The sequence below is a fragment of the Schistocerca cancellata genome, chromosome 1 (genome assembly GCF_023864275.1).
Source record: "Schistocerca cancellata isolate TAMUIC-IGC-003103 chromosome 1, iqSchCanc2.1, whole genome shotgun sequence".
Taxonomy (NCBI): Eukaryota; Metazoa; Arthropoda; class Insecta; order Orthoptera; family Acrididae; genus Schistocerca; species Schistocerca cancellata.
In genome coordinates this window covers 523670941-523687432 of record NC_064626.1, presented here as the reverse complement: position 1 = coordinate 523687432, position 16492 = coordinate 523670941, and the positions used below count along the sequence as shown (strand labels likewise).

General features: G+C 37.9%; 1 protein-coding gene across 1 annotated transcript in view; it reads left to right on the top strand.

Moving 5' to 3' along the window:
• LOC126179226 (phosphatidylinositol 4,5-bisphosphate 5-phosphatase A-like) overlaps nt 1-14516 on the top strand; it is a 76570-nt gene extending 62054 nt beyond the window's left edge. Inside the window, exon 9 of the mRNA XM_049924592.1 lies at nt 10916-14516. Within this exon, the coding sequence (XP_049780549.1) occupies nt 10916-11170 (255 nt within the window). The 3' untranslated portion in view covers nt 11171-14516. The remainder of the gene's footprint in view (nt 1-10915) is intronic.
• The last annotated feature ends 1976 nt before the right edge of the window (nt 14517-16492 follow it).

Below are 16492 nucleotides of genomic sequence, written 5' to 3'. Positions count from 1 at the left end.
TAGCTACTTCTTTCTTCAAAAGGCCTCTTTTATTTTACTCTATGTATTACTGATTTTTCCCCTAGTTATACATGCTTCTATATACTTTCATTTGTCATCTAGTCATTCCTGCTTAGCCATTTTGCACTTTTTGTCAATCCCATTTTATAAGCAATGGAAAGTCCAGGATGGAATAATGACAGTATTACGAAAAGGATACATTACAATTCACCTTACAGAGGAGAGTTTGGGTTGCAGACAAGCACAATGAAAAAACTTCTATAAATTTAAGCTTTCATCCAAAAGGCCTTGTTCAGAATTCGTAAAGACAACACAATCACATGAGCTCAACTCACACACACGATGACTGTCTCCAGCTTCTGAGGTCATACAACAGACTGCAGCAGAGCCTTGTAAGAGATATTCTGTACAGATGGTAGGTGTGATGTGGAGTCTGGGGTAGCGCCCGAAGGGAAGGGTTAGCATGGTTGGGGTAGGGGAAGGTGTATTGCTGCTTTTGAGAGCCTGCAGGGACATGATGGAGACAGGGAAGGACTGGTACGTGCACTCAGGAGGTTTGTTAGGAGACGGGGCGGGGGGGGAGGGGGGGGGGCGTACTGGTGGGTGTGATGGTGGCAGAGAAGGCTGTGTAGTGCTGGAGTGGGAGCAGGGAGAGGTGGCTAGGTGAAGGACAGAAACTACGAAAGGTCGAATGCTGGGGGTTATGGGAACATAGGATATACAAGGGGTACCCAAAAGAAATTGAATTTCTTTTTGGTGGCATAGCTTTTGTAGTACTGCATTTTGCTTCCAGGAGTGCATAGAGTGAACATTCCAGAGTCAGTAAGCGAAGTGGCACTGCTGAAGGTCAAGACTAGTTTCGCCAGAGTTTATAGTGACAACTGCTCTGTGTGATTGTCGTTTTCGCAATGGCTGCTTTCTGTGAACAGCATGCGGCAGTGTAATTCTGCTTTTTGCTTGGAAAAAGTGGAACAGAAACTCCTGAAATGTTAAAAACAGCATACGAGGACTGCGTTATGGAGGAAACTGAAGTGTTTGAGTGATTTTCCAATTTTAAAAACGGTGAAATGTTAATTGATGACGAACCTCATTCTGGTGCCCTTCCATGGCCCAAACCTGTGAAAGTGTTGAAAACCTTCATGCAATCACCAATGAAGATTGATGACGGACCATTGAAGAAATTGTGGAGCTTTCAGCAGTGATCTGGAGTTCAGTGTAGTGAGTTGTGATAGAAGATTTGGGAATGAAAAGAGTGGTTGCCAAATTTGTGCCAAGACTGCTGACAGAATAAAAACTAGGTCACATGGAAGCATGCTGTGCTTTGAAAGAGGAGTCCCAAAGTGATCCAAACAAAAATTATCATATGTTGATGAAACTTGGTGCCATGCTTACGATCCTGAATGAAAGGAACAGTCAAGTCAGCAGTAGACTTAAGTTTGCTTCACCCAAGAAAGCTCTTCAGGTGAAATCAAACATTGAAAGAATGCTGATTTGTTTTTCTCAATGTGCTGATTTGTTTTTCTCAATGTGAGGAGTTGTCCATTCAGAATTTATTCCGCAAGGTCAGAGAATTAACAAGACTTTCTGTTTGGAAGTTTTGAAAATATTGCACAACAGAGTGCAGTGGAAACGGCTTGGTTTGTGGCAGTTGGATGATGGGTTTTTCCAGCATAATGCCTTTGCTCGCACAGGCCCATCTGTACCACAGTTCTCGACTGAAAATAGTATGACCCTTGTTCCTCAACCCCATTATTACCCATCTTTACCCCATGTCACTTCTTTTTGTTTACCAGAATGAAGAGACATGAAAGAAAGCATTTTGCTTATGTTGCTGAGGTTAAGAAAAAAACAATGGAGGCACTATTGAGTATCATTAAAGATGAGTTTAAATAATGTTTTGAAAAGTGAAATAAGAGATTAGACACGTGTACAAATGCAAGTGGAGAATACTGTGAAGAGGTTGAAGGTTTATGCTTATAATGTGACTACCTAAGTTTAAAAAAATTGGTTTGGTTTCTTTTGGGTACCTCCTCATATTGCAGGGAGAGTTTCTCCTTGTGCAGTTCAGACAAGCTAGTGTTGGTAGGAAGCATCCAGATTGTGTAAGCTGTCAAGAAGTCATTGAAGTGAAGGACGTTGTATTGGTCAGCATCTGCAGCAGCTCTGTGCTCCATCTATCTCTTGGCCACAGCATGTCAGTGGACAGATATGTTGTTGGTTGAATTAAATCTTCTCAGTTTTCAAGCCATGTCAGTTCGAATAAAAATCTCAACTTTTAGATTACTGTTGGGAGCTGAAGACTTTTATTTGAATTCACACGGCATGAAAACTGAGATTATTTTATTCAGACATGTCACTACAAGAGACTCGGAGGACACAGATTTTTAGTTGTCATGCCCATACAGAACCCACCTTAGTTTGTAGATCATATGACTGCTTTCAGAGGTAGATCTATGTTTGATGGAATAGAAGGTGCCTTTGACAAGACTGCTATAGGTGTTGGTGGAAGGATGTTTTGAGACGTCGTTCAACCAGGTTTGTTGCAGCGATATGAGCCATTGGGGAAAGGTGGTGGGAGCAGTGATGGACAAGGATATTGTGTATGTTCAGTGGGTGGCAGAATACCACTGTGGGATGGACGGACAGGATAGTAGGTAGGATCTTCCTCATTTCAGGGCATGATGAGAGGTAGTTGAAACCCTGACAGAGAAAGTGATTCAGTTGCTCCAGTCCCAAGTGGTACTGAGCCACAAGGCAATTGCTCCTTTGTGGCCAGACGGTGGGTATGTTGGAGATAATAGGTGACTAGAAGGACAAGGCACAGGAGATGTTTTTTCTGCTGGAGGTTAGGTCACTAATTCTAGTTCGTGAAAGCCTCAGTCAGACCTTCAGTATATTTGGAAATGGACTGCTCATCACTACAGATATGATAACTGGTGGTTAGGCTGTATGGAAGCAGCTGGAATGGGTTGCAGCTGTCGAAGTATAGATATTGCTGGTGGTTCGTAGGTTTTATATGGACAGAGGTACTGATGTAGCCCTCCTTGACATAGAGGTCAACATCAAGTAAGGTGTCTTGTTGGGGGCACAAGGTGTTGGTGTTCTGGATGGATGTGGATAGGTTGTCCTCATTGTCGGTGCAGATCACAAACATCTGAACCAGGTGAGGTGGTTTCAAATTCTGGATGGTTAGGAAGGATTCCTCAAGAAGACTCATGAATAAGTGCCTCACCTGGTTTAGTTTCATTGATGACATCTTAGTGATTTGGACCATGGTTGAGGACACCCTATCCACGTTCATCTAGAATCCCAACACCTCCTACCCCATTCACTTTACCCGGTTTTCCTCAACCCAACAAACCACATTACTCAATGTTGACCTTTACCTCAAGGATGGCTACATCTGCACCTTCATCCATATCAAAATCACCAAACACCAGCAATTTCTCTACTTTGACAGCTGCCATTGATTCCATCCCAAGAAGTCCCGTACCTATAGCCTAGCCACCTGTTGTTGTCGATCTGTTGTGATGAGCAGTTCCTCTCCAATTATACCAAGGATCTACTGAAATTATCCTCCCAACATTGTACAGAAACATGTCTCTCGTGCCTTGTTTCTCTGCTTACCCAACACCTCCCATATACCTAAAATCCAGCCACAAAGGAGCACTTCCATCATGACGCAGTACCATCCAGGACTGGAGCCACTGAATCACATTTTCCACCAGGATTAAAACTACCTCTTATTGTGCTCTGAAATGAGAATTGTTCTACCCACTAACCTTCCCATGCCTTACACAGAGGTCTTCCACCACCCACTAAACCTATGCAATACCCTTGTCCATAAATTTTCCATCCTTGCTCCCAACCCCTAGCCTCATGGCTCATATCCCTTCAATAGTCCTAGATGCAAGATCTGTCCCATACATCCTCCCACCACCACCTACTCCATTGCACTCACAGGCATCTCTTATCCTGCCAATGGCAGGATTACCTGTAAAAGCAGGCATGTGATCTACAAACTAAGTTGCAACCACTGTGCTGCTTTCTTGTGGGCGTGACAACCAACAAGCAATCTGTCCACCATCAAACTGTGGCTAAGAGACAACTGGACCACCCAATTGCTGAACATGCTGCACAGCGACTTCTTCACAGCCTATGCCATATGGATCCTTCCTACCAACACCAGCTTTTCAGAATTGCTCTGCTAGGACCTCTCACTGTGGTATATCCTACATTTCTGTAAACCCCCTCCCTGGCCTCAACCTTCACTAGTCCCTGTTCTTCACCTACCTATCACCTTTCCTGCTCCCACTCCAGAGCTACATGGACTTCTATTCCACCCACCCACTACCAGACTACACAGCCCTCTATTCCACCAAAGCATCCACCAGTCATTTTCCCTTCCTCTATTTCTCTTTTTTCCCCACCCCCTCCTCCTTCAAACCTCCCAACTGGACCTACAAGCCCTCCGTTTATTACCATGTTGACTTTTACACCCAAAACACATTACATTATTCTCGAACTCGAAAGAACAGAAAAGAAAGAAATGCTGCATCAAGCAAAAAGCATGTCTATGTATTAAAGGTTTATTTTACCTGTAGTACTCCTTAGCATCAGGTGCTTCTATATTTGAGCGATGAGCAGAACATTTGGAGATTCTGGGTGCCTGGACTGGGATGTCCAAAAGTTTTCTTCTTGGAAAATTTCTTCATATTTCGTTTCTCCGTATCGTTCTAGTGTTGTTATTACAGTTTCTACCGTCTCACAGCAAAGGTTGAGATCTAATGCAACAGCCTGAAGTTGCCATGAAAACGAAACAGTAATTTCAAATACAGTGGTGGCTACTGTCAAAGTTAAGACAGTCATATCATTGAATAGAAGCCAGAAGACTTGCACTTTCCAGTGACGGAGAAGTTCTGTCCATTTCTTCAAGGAACTGTACAATAGTCAAAGAGCTCTTTGAATTAAAGGAGTGCATCATGCCTTTCGAACCAGCTTGTGTCACTAAGACTTTGTTTCTTAACTATTTTTGCCTCTGGGTGTTTTTCAAGGATAGCTCGCTTGATAAGTATCAACCTTTTTGCTGACTCTCGCACAAAATTGGTAACACAACTTACAAATTGCATCATATTGTGAATACTAGGCAATCTGCAGGCCCTCACAATAGCTAGGTTTAGTTTATGTGCTGCACAAAACGTATAAGTCACTAGTGGTTGGAGCTGCTTTATTCAGGATTGTATGCCACTGAACTTTCCAGACATGTTGGCACTTCCATCATAACCTTGACCTCTCAAATTCTTAACTTGTAGGCTGGCTTGATTTAATTCTTGAATGATTCGATCACTTAATGCAGCACCAGTCATATCAGTTGCAGATAGAAAGCATATGAAGTCCTTGTTCTGTACCACTGGCATCCGTTGTTCCATCACCAAGGAAAGCATAATATTTTACCTCTTTGTCATTGCCGAGTACCTTTTTCATAATGACACAATGGCAACAATCAATCAGCTGATTCTAAGTTGTTTTGCTCAGATACGTAGCATTTTTTTTGGGACAGTCTCTAAATGTTTCTGGAGGGATGAATCACCTGAATCAATGCGAAATTTTAAAAGTGCTCAAAATTTTCCTTGGCTGATTTCATCACTCAGTGTACCATCATCTCGGTGGCCTCTTAACAGTATGTTTTCTCGATCACATAATATGATCGTCTTTACTGTAGGAATCAGCTTGTTTGATTTAATAATTTTCAGTTTCTCAGTTTTGATTAAATTATTTACAGCTTTTTCAGGGTTTTCATATGAACTTTTAAAATGTGTGCTTTTTAAAACTGCCATTTTGTGATAATCTGTGGTGGAATGGTTTCTGAAGCTTTTTATTGCTTTTTTGTATTTGCAAAGTGGACGAGTGACTTAAGATCTTAGAGCCACAGAATGCTTTCCCCCATTATCTGCACAAAAAAATAGTATGCAAGGCAAATAATATGCACTGTTCTGTTGTTGGCTATAGACTAGCCAAGAGCACTTCTTTAGCCTGTAAGAACGAAACTTTCTTTTCTGTCCACCCTCTGCTGCTCCGAATATGCATAATTATGACATTGTTCTGAAGACTCCATCAGATGTTTATACTTTCCCTCATCACTGAGTACTTTTCCTACCACATAAAAAATATCAAAAGGGTTTTCAGGGCAAGTAGTCAATGTACTAGCCACTTCCACTGACACTGGTTCTGGCTCTGTAACAACAGCAAACAAAAACTACAACTTGTACACGAATCAGAAAATCGTATATAAGCAAATCAACAACTTACCAACAACTAAAATAACTCATCAGAACTATCTTTTCTTTTATTATGGGACAAACTTGAAATCGGCTAGTCCCTGTAAAAGTTACATACAAACTAACCTACTCGACCAAAATGTATGAAACAGCTGATTTTTTTGTGAATTTGAAGTTCATTCCACAGTAAAAGTTGTTTGTATTGATGAGTAGTTCAACCCATTAAAAGATTATTTACCGATTTTAGGTGAATAACTCAGTATTAAAGTGTGAAATTCATGGCAACATCAGCATGTGTGCGAAGAAAGCTAGTTTAAAAAGAATTCAAAACCGAACAAACCTGATGATTGATATTACATCACATCATTTACACTAAATATTACTTCATGCTGTCCTCTGAAGGACATGCAGAGAGGATTGAGTGCTCAGTGAAATGAGATTTCCCACTGAAATAACTTATTCAAACCAATATAAACCACTACATTTTTTTGTGCCTTTAACAAAACCATTAGATTGTTATTTTGTGAGCACTGAGTATGTTCAGTAACCAAAAGTATGAGACAATTCAATTTATCCCTTTGTTTAAAGCTAGAACAATATTATGAAATGTGGCACAGCGAACTTACCTATGAGAAAATGAAGAGCTCGGGATTATCAACGTTGTCCTCGACATAAGGTTCAACACCAGAGGCAGAGGTAGTAGCAGATAAATTACGTTCAGATGCTTTACATGTCATTAACAGTTCCTATCAGGTCGTAACATCTTCAGGTGTAAGTGGTGTCACATCAATTAGCACATGGAGACAACCCAATGTTCGTAGTCGGAGAATCGAACCCCATGAAGACGGGAACTGCTCAACGAATAAAAATCAGTGAAACAGTGGGGCAAATAGGGCAGGGGATGTGGCAACTGCAGTCAGTAGTCATAAGGGTAAAGCACCAGTGGATTCTCTGACTACGAACATTGGGAGCATCTCCACGTGCTAATTTGTGGCACCACTTACACCCAAATATGCTGCTTTAATGCAGCGAAACTGGTTCGGTCAATAAACTGTCAGTTAACAGCTGTCTGCGGTTTCATTCAGTTTCAAGTCACCATGAATTTCAGTGGCTGTGGCTGCCCATGTTACAAAGTTGTAAATTCCTATTTGCGTCAGCACTTCTGTTGGTGGTTCATTATTATGGCAATATTGTTTCTTCCTTCAGGTTCCTGCTTGAATAAACAAATCTGAATTCATGATTTCAGATTTCATTTTATTTTTCGCTTTAGTTTTAATAATGTTCATCTGACCAAAAATTCTTTCCACTTCCGCATTTGCATTTCTGTATTGAAGCATTTCACAGCAGAAATTAAAGTCTGTTTTTGACCATTTGATAAGAGCTAAATTTGGTCATTGAAAACCAGTTTTTGTTAATGTGCCAGGATCAATATTACACGATTCGAAGGAGAGCAATCAATGACGTTTTAACAACATGAAGAGCTTTGGGCACTGAAAGAAGTGAAATTCTCCTCAAAATTTCTTGTTGTCTGGAAGCCTCTTAGCTCAGGATTAGGTTGACAAGACACATCTAGAGGTCATGGAGTAGTTAATTAGTTAATTTGGTAATGGAGAGTAGTCTGGATGGTAAAAATGTAGAGGGCCCCCAGTGCTTGGCTATGATTACCAGATTCAAGTGGGTGTAGGTTCCATTAGTTACACAAAGATGAAAAGACTTGCATTGTATACAAAGGTGTGGGAAGTTGCATAAAACCAGTGTTCTGACCGAAGACTGCAACAACTATGCTAAATACAGCATGCCATGTGTTTGATAAATGCAGATCACCACTAAACTTGGCGTAACAATATTGGAAAGCAACAGGTTCAAATTTCAGTCCAACTATTGTAATAGGATAGACTTTTCCCAAGGTTTCACATAACCACTATATATAGCTATGAACACATTCACAGAGCTCAAGAAGTGAGTTCTTTCAATAAATAAATTGTCTACTAAATCTACAGTTGTTTTGGTGACCACAGAAATTTTTTTGGAGGGAATTGGGAGGTGCTCAGTTACTGCTGTAATGAAAAGCAAGAATTTATTAAGAGACTAGGAATAGGTAGTCAGTCAACAAGTGGTTTTTCATGAAAATTATTGTCATTGGCAGCCAGGATCCTGCTCTGACATAGTTGAATAACAGTGTTAAGTCATCCAGAATTCAGTTACTCTGCTGGAAAAGCTTTAAACTGATCTGTGTTTTGAAGTGGGACACATAACGAATCCTCCTCAATGTTTTTCATTTAATTTTGAAGCTGTAACTGTTTTCCTTCTCATAGAAATGATCAATTTTGGCTCACTTGTAGTAGTAGTAGTGGTGGTGGTAGTAGTAGTAGTAGTAGTAGTAGTAGTAGTACAACACTCACCAAGTGTGTAGGGAAGATTTCAGAACAGGTGCGTCAACTGATGCATGCTCCAGATTTGAGAAGTAATTGGGATAATAATTGACAATATTGAATTTTTGATGTTAGGTAAGTGGAATCAAATATATTTAGGTATGAAACCCGTAAGGAGTGGTCCTTATTTGAGGCTTACTGAGCCACACAACAGTTCATATGGGATAAGATTTGCATAAGTGACAATAAGTGTAGGATATTTTCCCCAATTCGTGCAAATAGAAGAAGAAGAAGAAGAAGAAGAAGAAGAAGAAATAACAAGGTAGCAGCAAACTGGAGGGCATCCAAAGAATATCTTTGCATTCTTTTGGACAGTTAACAGTTGTACAAAATTTCTGAAATAATGACGTTCTTGCCATTGACTGTAATTATTGTTTGTTACATTATTGGCCAGTTTTGGCCATTATGTAATTGTCAAGTGGTGCTTGATGTGCGTGAAGATGAGCCACCGCGATGTACAGCCACCAGCATATGGCAGACAAACATTAAACATATAATAAGTTGTCATGCACAAAATTAGTATAAAAACTGGTTAATTTAGCAGCAGAAACAACACTTCCCAGGCGGGTTACATATAGCAAATTAAAAATAAATGTATAAAGTGCTATTTGGGGAATGAACTATCTACGTAAAATATAGCAGGAGAGTGCTAGCTGAATGTAATGATTGTGGAGTAAAGGAAACCACTCACTGAATAGCAAAAGCTTTGAGTTGTTGACATAAACACTCAAAACCGGGAGAAAACTTGCTATCTTGCAGAACAAATAACTTGTCAAGTTACAGTAAATGTGTACATGCACCCCCCCCCCCCCCCCCGCCCCCCGTGCCCCCCCTCCCCCCAAGAAAACACACACACACACACACACACACACACACACACACACACACACATCAGGTTTGTGGTGGTACACCTCACTTTCCCACCAGTTCCTGTAATAAGTGGAACCCGAAGAAGGTGTTGACATACAGTGTGGCCTTAAAAGCACCCAGCTCTATCCTACATACAGATGTGAACATCAATTAATCCTAGCTTACCTTGGGGATGTAGGTGTAGAGGAAGGGCTGGACCACAATTATAACAGTGGGAGAGTCTGAAATTTTACTCATTTCAATTAAAGTAGTCTGCACTTAAAATCTACAAACAGGAAAATGAATATTAAGAACTGAAATGGAAGGAAAAGATGCATTAGCATTCAGTATCAGATTTCATACATTATCAAGCATCAGTTAAAAATGTCACTAAATGTTATCAAAGAAGCCATTATAAGGTTGAGACAAGTGTGAGAGAGGTCTTCCAGTCAGGTTGATCATTTGTGTCTCACAAATAATAAACATCATTCTCAATTTTCAAAGGTGTCACAGCTCTTAAATGTGCTTGAGGCCTTAGAGCCAGACTGTTGCCAATGTGACACCTACCACAGGGTCCTCTGAGATGGACACTGCCTATTTGTGCACTTCATGTTGACTGCTTCAGGACATTGACAAAAATGAGGCTGAGTGACCCTGCTAACTGCTGTTTAAAAACTTTTCCTAGCAGAAAACAGGCACTATTTTCTATAGCAACTCTAAATGGTCCTTCCTTCAAAAGGCTATTTTCATTTTACAAGTGAACACTCTGGTTCTGTTAGGTTACCATTAACTGAGTGGTCCTAGCTGCAATTACATCTAAGGAAGGTATCACTGCACTCCTGGCATCCTTCTTCAAACCGAGGAGCCCCTCTAATGGTCACTCCCATCTTGGTAATCACCAATGATTACAGCTTGAAAGACATTTCATTAAAATTAACTTGTATCAAAATTACTGCTTTATAGAGGGAATGATGATATGTAGTTTCCATCTCAAATGTTTTATCGCAGGTTGTGAGAATAGTCTGGGGGGTTTAGAGAACAAGAGAAAATGAACATATCTTAATCATAAGTGTACATCTTTTGATGTGTCTGATATTCTGCAAATTATTGGACAGCAAGTTTGCTTATAGATAGTTGTGCACCTCTGGTGCACTGTGATACATATAAAAGTTTGTTATAGTAAGCTAATTGGTATTTACTGACAACTTTTTTCTTTTTTAATGATGCAAATTTTACCATTGTTTCCAGGTATGCCATGAATGTTTTTCCATATAGGAGCTTATTTTCTTAAGTAATTTTGTATTTAAAAAATGTTTTTGATTTTCTCAATTGCTGATTTAAAACTGAACTTTCTAGGATGGTTTTACAAGCCTCGATGACTACATCTGTTACTCATATGCTCCTAGAATGACTGTAGCTGTGAGATCTGACGATGGTTCCCAGGTGAAGAAAATAACATTCCCAGTCTGCACTTTAAGGACAACAGGTCTTCATCGTCTTGTATATTTTGGAAGTAATTCAGGAAGTATTCTAGGAATGAGCCAAGTGTTTGAAATCAAGAGTACTGATTCAAGCCACTTGCATAATGGATTTGATAATGATGAGACCTGAATGTGTTGTTTGTAGTATAAAATGCGTTATTTATTTGTCTGTCAGCTATGAACTTAAGTTTTGACAGTACATGCAATGGCTGGAGTCGTTGCTGGTCGTTCGTATTGAATGTACAGTGTGTGAGAGCTTTAAATAGTTACTCTCTTTGTGATGCAATATTTTTGTGTAAAAAAAAATGCTATTTCATCTGTTGAAGCACATTGGAGGCTGATACAGAATGCTATTTTATACTTCAGCTTAAATGAAGCTTCTTATATTGATAGTTCCGTTAACACAGTGGGTTTGTGTTTGTAGTGTTTAAAACTCACTTGAATTGGATAGCACCTGTTTTGGCATATTAGCCATGGCTCCTAGTAACTGATAATGCAGTGTTGTTGCTTACAAAATCTTACAATACACTGTTAGGTTTCAAATTATTGCTCATTGTTCTAAGATACAAAAGATAAACTTTCGATATGTACTTACAGTATGTAAAATAATTAGTTATTTTCATGCGTGTTTGGCTGTTTCTGCTGGCCATCTTAAAACAATTAACCTAAATAGGAAATTTAAATGTCTTGAGACATTGGCAGTCCATAATCGTTCCTATAGTAAGCTAACACATATTGCCAGTACTTTACGTATTTTTTTTGGAACAGTACATATCACTATTTTAACCTTTTTGTGGCAGTATTTTGTGCAGAGCCTCTAGAAGAAAGTGTTTGTGGTGGGAAATTAATTGTATGTGAAACAGATGTGGTGCATTTACTTTATATTTTGTATAGTCTAATTCTTAAAACAAAGTATAAGTGTTAACATGTACTTTCAGTATTTTGATATCACACTATCTGAATTTGCTGTTAGTCATTCCTATGCATTCAACATAAGCTTCCATGTAATCACAATAGATAATATGTTGTTGATTTAAGAAATTATACGGTACAGTACCTGATTTCTTTAACTGAAAGAAAGATTTTATTTTGGGGTGTAAATTATATCACTGCTTTTTGCAAGGATCACAAATGTAAGCATCATTCATTACTTTCCCAGTGTTCATTGCAGGTCCTTTGGTCTCCCTTAGTTTCAGAACTGTAGGGGTAGTCCTTGCACACCAGTTAATTCTTAATTCAAATTTTGTGATACTGTAAACTCTGTGTGTTGGATTATACTTCTGATTATCATTAAAAGTCCAAAAAAGAGTTTTGTTCAGTCTGTTTTCTTTTTTATAGTGAAAAAATTTATAGTTTGCAGCTTTTGTCATGTCATAAGCCTGTGGTTTATTTATGTTTTTATTTTTTCCATCTCCTTGGAAAGTGCAGTAATTTGTTACAGTATAAATATAGAGTTATTCTTATGGACATTATCAGTGTAAAGAAAGACAGAGGAGAATATGTTATGGAGGATTTGCCAGTCTTTCATAAGCAGCTTTAACAGAGCTCCAAAGAGATGTTTTTATTAAAGAAATATGTTGTTGGTTTTTCTTTTCTTTTACTCTGTAACTTTGGTGATATTTGTCACTTTTTCCTGTACGAATTGCATTTAATTATATGTCTTTAAAGTGATTAAGCATGTATGCAAATGTTTCATGTGGAATCTGCTTAAAGTTCCTTTACAGCAATGACAAGTACAGTTCTTTAGAGCGATTTACCTACCAGCTTTACTATAAATTTTAATCTGATATGTATTTGTCAGAAACAGTTGCCAACATTGAATTAGCATAGATATTAAACATAAGAATGTGACATTAGTTACCAGTACATCTTTCCCATTCCCTGTAGATTTCTTGTTTGCTTCAGATTTTTTTTAAAATTGATAGATTTGCAGCAGATAACTAGACACTAACAGATGTGCCGCCTCCTGTTCAAGGAGACCTGTAAGCATAATGGATATTCCGGTATTGAAACATTAAACTAAGTATAAGGATAGATAGCTATTTGCCTGCAGTTAAATGATTGTGGCACATATGCTTTTGTGAAAGGACAGAAAATCATACAACCTTTAAAGTCTGAGCTCTTTTCTTTGTATTAGGTAAAGCTAATACAATTTTCAGAGTCTTCAAGTGTACCTATGCCTTCACATATTTGCTGGTGAGTGTTACCTATTTTATTTTTAATCCTTTTTATCCTCATTTTTTATTTTTTGGCTGAGTTAATAAAGTTGGTTTAGTAGCATTTTACGGCACAATTGTTGACTTATTCAATAACAGTTACAGTTAATTATCAGAAAGAGTAAGGTAGTGTTTGTACGTATATGTTGGTTTCAGTAAGGTAAAGATGTGAATTTTAGGCATTTTGTGATCGTGTTTTGTCTGTGTGTGTAAAGTTATTTCATCATTTGTTATCTGTAATACATGAGTATTGTGATGAAGAAAATTATATGAATCCTGAAAGATTGTTCTTAATTTTTGGAAGCTATTGTGCTTACAGGTCTTAAGTTGCGTTTTGGAATAACCCAGAACCAACTAATGGCTGTACTTTTCTCATAACTATGGGTTTTTATTCTTTCAGTTTAATTAAGCACAAAGTCTGAGAGGAATAATATAAAGAAGGCAACCTCTGTTTTTTAAAACTGTTTCATTGCATGTGATAGAGATGCTTCCGCATTACTAATGCTTAATATCATTTCAACTGCTTGTGACAACTTCGTTCATTTTCTAGTTAGACACTTTAAGGTCTTTTAGCCTCCTTTTAATTATGTTAAATGGACAACACTAATTATGTTATATTTAATTGTGCAATTGTTGTTCATTGTGATAAGATCTCATTAAATTGCTTTTTGTGTTCTGCATAATCTTTCTAATATGCTATAAACATTTTCTTAATGGAATATGCTTGTCATTGTTGGTAAAGAAGTTCCAGTTGGTAAGCATTGCAGGTCAATGCTATAGGAAATATTTTGTAATGTACAAATCGTTTTAACGACTGTAAAACTGTTACTTCTTAGTGGCTTCCATTAAAGATCACTGCTTTTTGTTTGTTCAATAGACTTCATTAGCTATGAGTTATGTAGGTATCTGTATTATTATTTCAGAAAACAAATAACTTTGTTTAGCTTTCTCACAATGTTTTGTTTAAATTTTGTAAATAGGTATAGGTTTTCATACTTTTCATATGTGAATGGAAAATTATGGACGCATATAAAAGTGCTAGGAGGAAAAGCAATAAATAACAATATAAAAAATTGATCCCTATAGTGGACATGACCATTAACAAAGTGGTTGGTTGATGTAGCTCATCTGTTTAAGTTAGGTTTACAAGAACCCAACTTACTCTCCCTCCCCCCTCCTGCTCCTCACTTCCCCTACCAACATCAGTGCAGTTACATAGTTACAGATCTTTATTTCTCATCCTCCCCCCCCCCCTCCTCCTCCTCACAGAAAAGGCTAATTTTCTCATCCTTGTTTCAATCTGTGTGATGTGATCTCCCTCATCTGTTTTTATGTCTATATATACCTTTGCACTTCCTTTCATTTGCTCATTAATTCCATTAATTTTCTTTTTTGAGCTCTGTTATCTCATCCTCCTATCTTTTGTATCCTTCTCACTCTTGTGATTATTCACTTCACCATGTCTTGTAACTACATTTAATTTCTTTCCTGCAATAAAATTACACATAACTTTCTCACTGCTTCTCATTTATGTGTAATCTTCAGATGATTGCTTTGCTGGCCAGGACTATTTGTATATATTGTTGTGTGTGGTTTCCTTGTTATTGTTTTCTGTCCCACCACGGTAATGATTTTGTTTTAAATTCTTATTTGACATATTTCAATTTTTTTTGCAGTTGATTTGTTTTTCCTTCTTTATTTCTGTTTCGTGGCCTTATATCTCACCTTCCAGGGTGCAAAACCAGGAAGACAGCTTATTTTGGCTTTGGAAGTGAATATCTGTATCTGATGATTTCAAACACTTGTGAAATACTGGGTGTTATGTAACCAGCTTCTATCTTGGTTCAGTGTTCATTTATTTGCATTCATTAGGTTTTTGCCCCATTTGCACCCTCAGCCCATTGATGACTTGTTGGCTCAGCTCAGAGATCCAAAATTGCAGTTGTCGAAATGTTATTTTACAGCTTTAATGAATAGTGAGTGCATTGTACTCACAAAAAATCTTAAGTTTCACAGAGTTTCATATTTGCCTTTAAATTGTGGATGAGCTAGTCCTTAGCCCAATGGGAGATAACTACTTACCACTGTACTGTAACCTATTAAGATGTAAACACACTTGAAATGATTTACTGCACACTGCCTTGGTATGTAGGTGCCTATGGCACCCACAAATATATTCTTTGAGCAGGTAAATTTGTTGGTGTAATGCATTCCCCTGTACTTGGGTATCAATTTGATGAAAGACATAATTATTCTGGCAGTCTATACACTGGTGATTAATGCAGACTGCATTAATTTGTGAGAAAAAGGAAGTGATAAAACTTTGCATTTTTAATTTCATTTTTCAGGAGATACTTCAGGATTTATTAGCATATTGAAGTCCTTTCTGTAAGCAGTCACAATCACTAACTGCCTTAGTTTTGCAATGTAAAAATTGTGTAACTGTTATATAAGATTGATTTTTGTATGGGGCCAATATCCATTTGTACTTAGTTGTATATACATGTCAGTGTATGTTTCCATGATTATTGTAGATGGGTTGTACTGCTGAAGGGTTGAAAATGGAGACCTTTCATCTTCTAGCTTTTTAATTAGTTTATTGTTTTGTGTGTACAATAATAAGTGCCTTAAATTTTAAATATATTTGCCAATAATTTAAAATATTGTATCATAGTAAAATATATTTCTCAAAAAAATCTTTGTTGATTGTTCTTTGTTAAAATTTGAAAATATCTTTACATAAAATAGGGCAATCAGTTGAAAAAGTAAAATGCAATTAATGGAAGAGGAAAAGAAAGGCTTACAGAAATCTGGTTATTTATCTAGAGCACATTTCAGCACAATTTCTAGCAATCGCTGGAAAATTGTGGAAGTGTTGTTAATATATTGTCCAACAGTTACTCATTATTCTCTACCACTCCAAAGTGATAGACTGAACTTCTACATCTGTACTCGACAAGCCACCTCGTGGTGTGTGTTGAAGGGTACTTCAGTAATCACAACTTTTTCTCTTTCCCTGTTCCATTTGCAACTTGTCTTTGGGAAGACCAGATACCGGTAAGCCTGTATTACATCCATGAATTTCTAAGTTTTCCATCACACTCATTATGCAACAGTTGTGTGGGTGGAAGTAATATACTGCCTGATGGCGAGAAGTGGCTGCTCTCATGGTTGTAACAGTAAACCTCAGTGAGATGTCTAAGGCCTCTCGTGCAGCATATACCAGTTTGATGAGC